This window comes from Otolemur garnettii, unplaced genomic scaffold (assembly GCF_000181295.1).
Source record: "Otolemur garnettii isolate 467f Iridium unplaced genomic scaffold, OtoGar3 scaffold00016, whole genome shotgun sequence".
NCBI lineage: Eukaryota > Metazoa > Chordata > Mammalia > Primates > Galagidae > Otolemur > Otolemur garnettii.
Genome location: NW_003852411.1, coordinates 21,147,905 through 21,160,726, shown reverse-complemented (window position 1 = coordinate 21,160,726; position 12,822 = coordinate 21,147,905). Strand labels below are relative to the sequence as shown.

The window sequence follows — 12,822 nt, the reverse complement described above, 5'->3', positions numbered from 1 at the left end:
TGGCTGGCGCCTTAGCCGCTTGAGCCACAGGCGCCGAGCCAAATTCTCCATTCTCAACTGAACAATTAAAGAAATGTAACACGAGATGATTCATAGTAAAGGAAGTTAAAATTTAACCCTTAAATTCATAGTAAAGGAAGCTAAAATTAAACCATTCCATTCATAAACTTAACAAATAAATGCCAATCTTCTAAGCCAAGGTTTCTAAGCACTGGCCAGACAAGTGAGAGAAGATAAAAGCTAGCGAGACAGGTGAGTAACATCAAGAATACAGGAAGTGTCTGTACCTGATTTGTCCTGAAGTTCATCTAGTCTCTCCCCTCTCTCAATTACCTTTGTAATATTTTCTTGCATAACATCAATAACTTCATCCACCTGATTCTGAACACTAGTTTAAAAAAAAAGATAAAAGATTATTTTTCTGAGAATGTTTATAATTTTCAAAACTTTCATTAGACATGATAGAAAACAGCAAATTCTTAGAGAATTACCTAACTATAAAATTTAAGGCTTTGTAGCAATGTTCTTCCATTTGTGGGTTGAGTACACAAATAATTGAAGTAATATTTCACTTAAAGACGTTTACTTTTAGCCCTAGTAATGTGACCCATAAGCAAACTAAATGTATTGTCAGAATGCTCAGTAACTGTAGAAGTTAGTCAAACAACTGGACTCAAATAATTTGATTTGTTTTCTTTTCAACAGGCTGTTAGCACATGGACACAGCTGTAACCTACTTTTCCTGTGTATTTCATACACAAAGGCTAAACAGAGGAGTTTGCACAGGTACGTTAGAAGCTTATGAAAATATCTAGTTTCCAAAACAAAAATGTAAGGCGTCCTCTAGGAGGCACTTACGCTCAATGGACAGGTTTGTTTACTGTTCATCACTTTTCTGGTAAACATAAATAAGGCTTAAGACAACTGGAAACACTTGGGAATGTTTTGAAGTATCCATCAGGAAGCAGAAAGGAGAAAAAAAAACCCTTTTGCTATAATTTGAAATGAAAATATGTTGAACTCCTTACATTAGGTGATGGGGTCTGTTTTTACCAATTTTCAGACTGTTCAATGAAGATTTAGCTTAAACTTTAAAAGTTAATAATTAGTCCTTAGCTACCTACCCTCACTCATGAGTTACCTCTAGAGTACATGACACAAAATTGCTTAATTGTTTAGTTTTCCACTGTTGCTCTAACCACAAGACATTGTTTTAAATTACTTCATAAGTCACAATCAAATATTTAAAAGGACAAATAGAGTGAACTCCTGGTCCATGTTTAAAGCCCTGGGCTCCCAGCAGCTACAGTCACGTGCTGCATAATGAGTGTGGTTAACAATGGGCAGCACTTACGACGACAGTCCCACAGATTATAATATCAAATTCCTACTGTGCCTTTTTTATATTTAGATACACAAATACCACTGCATTACAACTGCCTACATATTCAATACGATGACATTCTGTATAGATGTGTAGCTGGGAAGCAAGAGGCTGTACATAGAGCCTGGGTGTGTAAATTGCCATCTAGGTTTCTGTAAGTGCACTCCGTGATGTGTGCACAAGATGCCAAAAGATGGGCATGTCCCTGCTATTAAGTGAGGTCTGACGGCATACAAATATTAAATATATGTTTAAATATGCTTTAAATATACATTTAGTAGGGGAAAGATGCGTGTCAGTTTGTCCCCAAGGGGCTTATAAAAAATTAACACCATACACATCTCTATTCTGCCCTCTACTCCACATTATTCTCTGAACTACCCCATTGGCTAGGGGTGAGGCATGGTCATGTGTAATTCTGAAAAGAGTTCTACCCTTGCCCTTTCACTAAGCTATTTCTTCAGAAAGTTTGTTCAGATTGAATTCAATCTGAGAAAGCTTATTAAAAAAAATGAAGGCCTGGCTCAGCACCTGTAGCTCAAGCGGCTAAGGCGCCAGCCACATACACCAGAGCCGGCGGGTTCAAATCCAGCCTGGGGCCACCAGACAACAATGACAACTACAACCAGAAAATAGCTGGGTGTTGTAGGGGGCGCCTGTAGTCCCAGCTACTTGGGAGGCTGAGGCAAGAGAGTAGCATAAGCCCAAGAGTTGGAGGTTGTTGTGAGCTGTGATGCCATAGTACTCTACCCAGGGTGACAGCTTGAGACTGTCTCAAAAAAAAAAAAAAAAAAAAAAAGAAAAAGAAAAACGAAAGCCCATTTAGACATGGGTGAAGTCAGAAGAAGTCCTCTCACATTTACTTAGGCTATGTTATATAATAGTCACTTCCCTACCATATTAAAAACATCATGTAGACCCACTGATTATTCACACATAGACTTGAGGGTTACTCACAACATCCCAGAGTTCTGTGCTTCCTCTACATTATTTCACTAAAGGATAGAACAATGCTGGGACATGGGGGACATGCAGAGTTCTCTTCTGCTCAGATCTGAAAGTATGCTTCAATTCCTAAGACGTCCTTTTGCAATTTCTAATCACCTACGCTGAGAGCTAAAGATTTTCATCCTATGTAAGAAAAATACCAGAAATACTTATGCAACTAATCAATTGATCCAACAAATAATTTTTTTTTTTTTTTTTTTTTTGCAGTTTTTGGCCAGGGCCGGATTTGAACCTACCACCTCTGGTATATGGGGTCAGCACCCTACTCACTGAGCCACAGGCGCTGCCCATATGTGTTTTTTTTTCCAACAAATAATTAATAAGCACCTGATACATACTGCTTTTGGTGTTGGGCAAACAACAATGAACAAAACAGACAATAATTCCAGCCCTCATGGAATTTATGTTTGAATGTACCTTAACCTTAGAGCTATGAAACATCTTGCTCGCTCAATCCCAGTAAACATTGTACTTTCTATTTACTTACATGCTTATTTTTAGCATCTCTCTACTAGAAAATAACCTTGTCTATTTTGTTCACTTTTGTAGCCCCAGTACCTACAATGGTGCTTAGGGCAGAATGGGCATTCAATATATATCTGCTGAATAAATGAACAATTTGGGTGTAAAGCCTGCAGAGAACACTCAGCTATTTGAGAAAGAGATATAATGCACTGAGTAGAGAGCCCCCCGCCATAACTATAAAACAGAGGCATAACTACTATGAATACTAATATACTATATGTACTTTTAAAATGAAAACAAAAATCTGAAGAAATAGTTATAGGCTCAGGATCTCTATAAGCAAAAGACTCCATCAATATGGGCTGATTAAATGGAACAGAACCCATGAAATTCCAGATTCTTACTAGACTATCATAAACCTACAGGTGTAACCTCAACAACATGGTACTTATGTAATAAATTCCTGTTGCTAATATGAGCACCTCAACATTTTAAAGTTCCTACTAAGGGATTAGTAAATTACTGTTGCTTTCTCCTTCACACATTACCATGTGCTGGCTTGACACTCTCAGTGCAGCTCATTCACTGATAGAAAATCTCATGGTTATGTTTCTGCATTGTAAGAAATGCACGTTCATTATAAAGCATGTTCTTTCCACATTCATATAAAGCAAAACTTTTATAGAATAAAGCACCTGTGGCTCAGTGAGTAGAGTGCCAGCCCCATATACCGAGGGTCGCGGGTTCAAACCCAGTCCCAGCCAAACTGCAACGACAACAACAAAAATAGCTGGGCGCTGTGGCAGATGCCTGTAGTCCCAGCTACTTGGGAGGTTGAGGCAAGAGAATCGCCTAAGCCCAAGAGCTGGAGGTTGCTGTGGGCTATGACACCATAGCACTCTATCGAGGGTGACAAAATGAGACTCTGTCTCTAAAAAAAAAGAAAAGAAATTATCTATTTACTGCAATAATTTTATTTGTAAAACAAGAGATAATATATTTCCCCTTAATCTTTTACATTTTCATAGTACAGGTACTCCTTAAGTTATGAGGAGATAGGTTCTGTAGGTTTGTTCTTTTTTTTTGAGACAGAGTCTCACTTTATCACCCTCAATTGAGTGCTGTGGCTTCAGAGCTCACAGCAAAATCCAACTCCCACACTTAGGCGATTCTCTTGCCTCAGCCTCCCCAGTAACTGGGACTACAGGCACCCACCACAATGCCCAGCTATTTTTGGTTGCAGTTTGGTTGGGGCCAGGTTTGAACCCACCACCCTTGGTATATGGGGCCAGAGCCCTACCCACTGAGCCACAGGCACTGCCCCTGTAGGTTTGTTCTTTTTTTTTTTTTTTTTTTTTTTGAGACAGAGCCTCAAGCTGTCCCCCTGGGTAGAGTGCTGTGGCATTACAGCTCACAGCAACCTCCAACTCCTGGGCTCAAGCGAGTCTCCTGCCTCAGCCTCCCAAGTAGCTGGGACTACAGGCGCCCGCCACAACGCCCAGCTATTTTTTGGTTGCAGCCATCATTGTTGTTTGGCGGGCCCGGGCTGGGGATTCGAACCCGCCACCCTAGGTGTACGTGGCTGGCGCCTTAGCCGGTTGAGCTATAGTCGCCGAGCCTGTACGTTTGTTCTTAAACTGAATTCTATGTAAGTAAGTTTGAACAAATACATTTACTTTTTTCTTGTAATAGCCTCTGTTCATAAGTACAAGTCCTATATCAGTCAGATGTTTGTAACTTGGGGACTGCTGTAGTTACAAACCTCCTGATTTCTACTTGTATTTCACATTGGTTTTATCCCCATTATTATTATTATTATTATTATTTGCAGTATTTGGCTGGGGCTGGGTTTTGAACCTGCCACCTCCGGCATATGGGGCCGGTGCCCTACTCCTTTGAGCCACAGGTGCCACCCCTTATCCCCATTATTATATACACCATAAATGCCTTAAAATCAGACTGTCTCACTCATCTTTTTATTTCTAGGTCATATGAAATGCGCCTGGTACAAAGTAAGCATTCAACAACTAAATATACATTCCAAAAGCATTTATTAAGTTATTATTACACAATTCATCAAGAATATCAATGTAAAGGTTATGAGCTGATATTTAGAAATATTATAGTGGTGAAAAATGATATCCATGACTGCCCTGTATTAAGTGCTATTAACAGAAGGGAAATGGTATCAGCCACATAGCCTAAATGAATTCAGCCTTGACCAGAAATGCCATCCAGACCCTGATGCTGAGTTCTGAGGGGTCAAGAGTGGGAAAGAGGAAAGGAGGAGGTAGATGGCAGCTAAGTTCTAGGCCAAGGAAGTATATGTAAGAGAAGGGAGCATTTTTAGAAGTAAGTGATGGCTTGGCACCTGTAGCTCAGCGGCTAGGGTGCCAGCCACACACACTGGAGCAGGTGGGTTCAAATTTAGTCTGGGCCTGCCAAACAACAATGACAACTATAACCAAAAAATAGCCAGGCACTGTAGCAGTCCCAGCTACTTGGGAGGCTGAGGCAAGAGAATCGCTTAAGTTCAAGACCTTGAGGTTGCTGCGAGCTGTGATGCCATGGCACTCTACCCAGGGTGACATAGTGAGACTCTGTCTCAAAAAAAAAAAAAGAAGTAAGTGATTACCTAGATGTGGGTGAAGGTACTGGGGAGTGAAAAGTGTACAGGATTCCTAGATTTATAATTTGAGCAAGTAAGAGTAGATGACAGCCATTTAGTGAAATAGAAAATTAACAACTCAAAGGAAAAGCAAGTTTGTGAAGAAGGCTCAATTGGTAAAAGAAAGGGCACAAAAGACAACATAATCAGGAAAAGATAGAGACATAGGGTCAGGGAAATATTCTTTTTTTTTTTTTTTTTAAGAGAGTCTCACTTTATTGCCCTCGGTAGAGTATCGTGGCATCATGGCTCACAGGTCACAGCAACCTTCAACTCTTGGGCTTTAGGCAATTCTCTTGCCTCAGCCTCCCAAGCAACTGGGACTACAGGCACCCACCACAATGCCCGGCTATTTTTTGTTGCAGTTTGGCCAGGGCCAAGTTCGAACCCACCACCCTCAGTATATGTGGCTGGCACCCTACCCACTGAGCCACAGGCACTGCCCAGGGAAATATATTCTCAATACTGTTTTAAATTCTCTTATAGAGACTGATAGCACCTATATGTAACAGATATGTCTCTATTCTAATCCCTAACAGGGAAGCTGCATGCTGTAATGTAGAAATCCTGGTTTCGGATCAGCAACTAGGTTGTTGGCCACATACACTGGGGTTGGCAGGTTCAAACCCAGCCCAGGCCTGCTAAACAACAATGACAACTACAACAACAACAACAACAAAAATAGCCAGGCATTGTGGCAGGCACTTGTAGTCCCAGCTACTTGGGAGGCTGAGGCAACAGAATTACTTAAGTCCAAGAGTATGAGGTTGCTGTGAGGTATGATGCCATGGCATTCTACTGAGGGCAACACAATAAGACTCTGTCTCAAAAAAAAATAAGTCTTGGGTTTTATATTCAGAAAGATTTGGGTCTGCAATCCAGTTTTATCACTTACTATTTATGTGATTTGGGAAGTTACTATGCTAGCTTTTTTGTTTAAGACAGAGTTTTATTTTGTCACCCTCGGTAGAGTGCTGTGGTGTCGTAGCTCACAGTAACCTCAAACTCTCGGGCTCAAGTGATCCTCTTGCACTAGCCTCCCAAGTTGCTGGGATTACAGGTACCCGCCACAATGCCCAGCTATTTTATAGATATGGGGTCTTGCTCTTGCTTAGGCTGGTCTTGAACTCCTGAATTCAAGCAATCTACCTGCTTGGCCTACCAGAGTGCTAGGATTATAGGCATCAACCACCATGCCCAGAACTATGCTAGCTTTTTTGAGATATACAGATAATCTCTATTTCATTTGTTAGAATTAAGGGATAATGTTTTTCAAATCCTTGGCACCTTTTCTAAAGCTTAGCAAGTGCTAGATAAATATCACGACTCTTCCACTACAAGAAAAATTTATGCTCTGCAACACACACCCCTTATTTTATAAAGAAAGTATATGTTTTCATAGTTAACATCCCCATCTTGTGGCCTTTTAAGGTACTGTTGAAAAAATAGTAAGTTTTAACAATTATGTTGTATTTTTGCAACAACATATATATTGCTGTTATATCATGGAATATTCCCTGGGGGCCATATCAAGTTAAGCTGGTTGGACTAAGGCTAAAGGTAGGAGATTCCCTATTCCTGACACAGAATGTCTACAATTCATTAGCGTGGCATTTACAATGCTATTTTTAATTTAAATGGAAAGGATGCATTCCAAAGAAAAATCATAATTTTTGTGTAGGTATGTGAATATTTAAAACCTTTCTCCAAAAAACTTCCCTAAAAAGTGATGTTGGATATTTTTTTAATGGGATTAATCTATTAATAATAATACTTAACTAAATTCAAAAAATAAAAAATGCTGATCTAAGCAATCAAGAAATACTCTATATTAAAATGTTTTATTTATTTATTTGAGACAGAGTTTTACTTTGTTGCCCTCGGTAGAGTGCTATGGCGCCACAGCTTACAGCAACCTCCAACTCTTAGGCTTAGGCAATTCTCTTGCCTCAGCCTTCCAAGTAGCTGGGCCTACAAGCACCTGCCACAATGCCCGGCTATTTTTTGTTGCAGCTGTCACTGCTGTTTTAGCTGGCCAGGGCTGGGTTTGAACCTGCCACCCTTGGTATATGGGGCTAGTGCCCTACCCACTAGTCACAGGTGTCACCCTGAAATGTTTTAAATCAAGTGGTGATAACATATCTTAACTAAAGAAAATGACCAGTGCTACCAGTTTGGGGCACTAAATTAAAGGTAGGGATTTGTCCCTGGGCAGGTTGTGTGATAAGCTGTGTTCTGCCATCTTAAGCACACTGATAAGTCATGTGTTAGATAGATAAGCATTCATGAGGTTGGGGTATCAAGGTTTACACTGTGTGTTTGCTGACTGATCTTCTTCTAACTAAATCTGATAAGCCTTTAGTTCTAAGAACCACTATATTTAATCCCTTACAATTCTAAAATTCTATGAATGCCAAAGTTATTGGGGTAGTGTAGTAACACACTAACATATCCATTTGTGTCTGTGTGTCTGGCACTTACTAACATAAAAAGAGGTATGTCATCAGTGGAGTCCTCTTTTCCAGTGGCACAAGTATAAGAGACCAAGACTGTGTAAGTGGATACAGAAGCCGCTCTGGCTCAATGTAGGAGAATGGCTCAGCCACTATTCACTGGCACCCTTGCAAGCATCCACATATGCCACATAGGCTTGAACCACAGCTAACCTGAGTCTTGGCAGAAGGCCTTATGATCCCCCTGGAACACAAGAGAACAAGTGGCTTGTGAGGCCTTCTCAAATCCTTGTCTCCCTTAGGAGACTATCATAAGATTGCCTATTACCTCTCAGGTTCTGATGAAGTATAAAACTTCCTATAGGCTATATACTATCTGCAACCTATAAAAACCATAGTCTAGAAATGGCTCCTTTGCAATAGGGTATCACACAACTCATACTGCAGCCACTGGCCCTATTTGTTTTGGTATCATCATTTTATTATGATGATTTATTATGATTACTGCTTCCTTTTTTTCCTTTTATTTATTTATTTTTTTAGACAGAGTCTCACTATGTCACCCTCAGTAGAATGTCATGGCGTCACAGCTCACAGCAACTTCAAACTCTTGGGCTTAAGTGATTCTTTTGCCTCAGTCTCCCAAAGATTTGGAACTACAGGCTGCTTCTTTTTCTTATATAAGTAAAAAGCTGTATCTAAAAGTAGCCTGTTCTCAGCATTGTGTTGTCCCCCCCCCAAAAGATAAAAGTGGTTCATTGTATCTTTATTAGCCAAATCAGTAAAGCAGTAGAGATTCTCTCTTGTGCTGGTCTTGAAAACGTAAGCATCATGAGCTCCACAGCTACAAGGAAATGAATTCTGTCAACAATCACACCCCGGTCATGAGCCTCAAGAGAGACTGCACACCTGGTAACCAGTTGATTGTAGGCATGTGAGACTCTTAGCAGAGGACCCACCTAAGCAGCACCTGAACTCTTAACCCAAGGAAACTTTGTAATGATAAATTAATGTTTTAAGCTGTTAAGTTCATGGTAATTTGTTAGATAGCAATAGAAAGTTAATATACTCCACCTATGACTCTCATCGATTTGCTGGAACTTTGTTTTTGTTCTGTATCTCCAAATCTCAGTTAGAATTAGACTAAGTGTGGACTTATTTCTTCACACCAACAGGCACCTGACTAAAGCCCAAGCATCTCTCTAATAACAAGACAGTCTATTATAGTATCCCTTTCCACCATGTGTCAACTATACCCAGGATTAGCACAGTGATTATTATCTTGCTTAGATTCTGCTTGTGGGCCATTCAGTTTTCTTTTCCTAGTTAGTCTTTATAGCTTGGTCAGTTTCCAGGGTCTTCCCTCAAGTGATTCACTGCTTTGCCCATTCCTTCTCCTTTCCTGTCAGGACTCACATCTTTCCTATGTTAGATATATTCACTACATAAAATTATTCATCATCTATCAACAAATAACATATACAGCAAAGGGCTTAAATTAAAAATTAGCCACAAAACTTAGATCGATATATGTATTTGACTAAGTTAACAGATATGAAAATATTCTGGAAGAAGACAAAAAAGATGTTATATATCAACAAATTAAATTGATTATATTACTTTTATTCCATTCCAAAAATGGGAATCAAGCTATAGATTTAAAAATAAAATAGACCCCTAGAGTATCATATTATTACTATATTTATTATAAGTAAATGTGACAAAAGATGATCAAGTTAAGAAAAACCAATAACCCTGTATTTCCTTAGCTATACTTCAGAGGTAGCGCTGCGAAAATAAAAAGGATTAGGTTTTTATAGCTCAGGAGTTACATTTAGTCTACATCAGGGGGTCAACAAATTTTTTCTGTAAAGGACCAGAAAGATAGTAGATATTTCAGATTTTGTGGGCCATAAAGTCTATCACAACTTTGTCACAGTTTTCCATCACAACTACTCAACTCTGTTATTATAGCTTGAAACCAACTATAGATAATATGAAAACAATGGGCATGGCTGTGTTCCAATAAAACTTTATTTACAAAATCAGGCTGCGGCCAATCTTTGGTTCATGAAGAAAATATAATACTCATTTAAACAAATGAATATCTCAGGAACAACTTACTGCTTAATTTTATCATTTCTAGGTCCAAATCTTGGTCCAGATGGTCCTCTTCTGAAAACCAAAATATCAAGTACATGTTAATAATGATAGCACCTAAAAAACCAACTAAAACAAAACACACACAAAAATACATAATCAACCTAAATTCTAAACATGAATCAGTCATTTATCATAAGGAATCACATCTTACTGGTACTGGTAGAACTCAATATATAATTATATGTACGCTTCACTGGTATTTGCTGTTGGTCACAATTAACCTCATTCTTCCAAATGTTAAAACTGTCAGAGAGATTAAGGCTTATTATATAATCCTCTGTTATACAGTTTGTTCTGATCATTAAACTCTGAAAATCACAGCAACTAAACTGCCAGCGAATATAAACACTTTTATGGCCAATTGCAGTAAAGCTAAAAGTGAAATTCACCTTAAATAATGAAATGCTGATTGCAAGAGAAACATAAAAATTCTTTCAAAACTAAAAAATTTTAAGTATAATTTTTTTTTTGGGGGGGCACAGAATCTTACTATGTCACCCTCGGTAGAGTAGCATGGCATCACAGTTCACAGCAACCTCAAACTCTTGGGCTTAAGTGATTCTCTTGCCTCAGCCTCCCAAGTAGCTGGGACTATAGGCGCCCACTGCATCATGAGTTTCAATTTTATAAAATGTTTGCATTTGGGGAAAAAAAAGTCCCTACAAAAATACTTCTAACATTTTAACAAAGAAAGAGGTACATGTTTCTTCTGAGGCATATCCTTCTACATCAATCTCCAAAGAAAAGTCGCACAATTTAGTCCTTCCTAACTTTACAAATATAAACCAAGATCTATATAAGAGCTCTTTCTAGTTTTAACTGTAAATGATTGATCAATTAAATTTTGACAAGGTACCAAAGCAATTCATAATGGGGAAAGGAAAACCTTTCATCAAATGGTGATGGAACAACTGTACGGCCATAAGTCAAAAAAAAAAAATCCTTTATCCTTACTTCAACCACATATAAAAATTAACTTTCAATGGGTTATAGGCCTAAATATAAAAGCCAAAACTATAAAACTCCTAGAAGAAATACGTTAAAAATCTTAGTGACCTAGGGTTTGGGAAAGGTTTCTTAAATATAATACCAAGCCCCCCCCTCCCCGAAACTAATAGAAGGAAAATTCAGTAAATTGATTTTATCAAAATTGAAATGTTAGTCTTCAAAAGATACTGTAACAAAAATGAAAAGATTAAGTTAAATATTCAGAGTAAATATCTGCAAAACATGTACCTGACAAAGAAATCTTACAACTTAATGAAACAAATTTTAAAATAAGCAAAAGATTTGAACACATACTTCACCAAAGAAGGTATAAAGGTGGCAAAGCAGCACACTAAAAGATGTTCAGCATCATTTGTCATTACAGAAATGCAAATTAAAACCACACTGAGATGCTATTACACACCCTCCCGAATAGTTAAAATGAAAAGAACTGACCACATGCAGTGTTGGTGAGGAGACAGAGCAAGTGAAAGGCTCATACAATACTACAAAATACAAAATGGTACAACCACTTTGGAAAACAAATGTGAACTTACACTAACCACTCCACTCGCAGATATTTACCCAAGAGAAAAGCGTATGCCCACACAAAAACCTGTACACAAATGTTTATAGCAGCCTTATTTCTAAAAGTCAAAAACTAGAAAACCTCCTAAATACCTACACACAAGTTAATTCATACAAAGGAATACTACTCAGAAATTTAAAAAAACCCAACTACTGACACACAGAGGAACCTCAAAATAATCATGTTGAGTCAATAAAGTCAGTAGAAAGTAGGGTATACTGAATGATCTGTTATATAAAATTCTATAGAATACAAACTACAGTTACAGAAAGCAGATCACTAATTACTTAGGGACTGGAAGGGTGACAGATTACCAAGGGTTCTGAGGAAACATGTGGGTGACAACTGTGTTTATTATTTGTTTTAGTAATAATTTCACAGGTGTATTAGTACAGTAAGTAGTCCCTGCTTAACTACAGTTTTTCTGTCTAAAGTTTCAGTTACTCATGGTTAGATAACTGAAAATATTAAATGGAAAATTCCAGAAACAAACCATTCATATGCTTTAAATTGTGTATCATTCTGAGTGGCATGCTGACATCTCTCATTGCTCCTCTCTATCCTACCTAGGATATGAATCATCCCTTTGTCTAGTATATCCATGCTGGATACGCTATCTGCCCAGTGGTCATCGACATCATCTGCTTCTGACATCCAACCGTCAACACTGTCACTGAAAGCACATGATCCTCCTTTAGATGTATCATCATAAAGCTAATAGCACCTAGCCATATATCACAATACCTACATCATTCATTCACTTTAAATCTCACTATGTAGTTTATTCTGTCATCTCACATCATCAAAAAGTTAGTACATTTTGAGAGACCATATTCATATTAATTTTTATTATAGTGTAAGTGTTCTCTTTTATTATTAGTTATTGTCATTAATCTCTTACCATGCCTTACTTATAAACTCAACTTTATCAAAGGTATATATATGTATGGAAAACATGGTGCATATAGGGTTTGCCACTATTCTGGAACATAAGTCTCATGGATAATGGGGGACTACCACATGTATGTTGAAACTTATATTGTACATTATGCATTTTATTGTATGTCAATCACACACCCCCAAAAAAAGCTGCAAAAAAAAAAAA

At 38.1% G+C, this 12,822-nt stretch overlaps 1 protein-coding gene across 1 annotated transcript in view; it reads right to left on the bottom strand.

Annotated features, from left to right (window-relative positions):
• VAMP4 (vesicle associated membrane protein 4) overlaps positions 1–12,822 on the bottom strand; it is a 30,184-nt gene that overhangs the window by 8,997 nt on the left and 8,365 nt on the right. Inside the window, exons 3-4 of the mRNA XM_023510816.1 lie at positions 10,103–10,158; positions 288–388 (exon numbers count right to left, since the gene is read on the bottom strand). Of these exons, the coding sequence (XP_023366584.1) occupies positions 288–388; positions 10,103–10,158 (157 nt within the window). The remainder of the gene's footprint in view (positions 1–287; positions 389–10,102; positions 10,159–12,822) is intronic.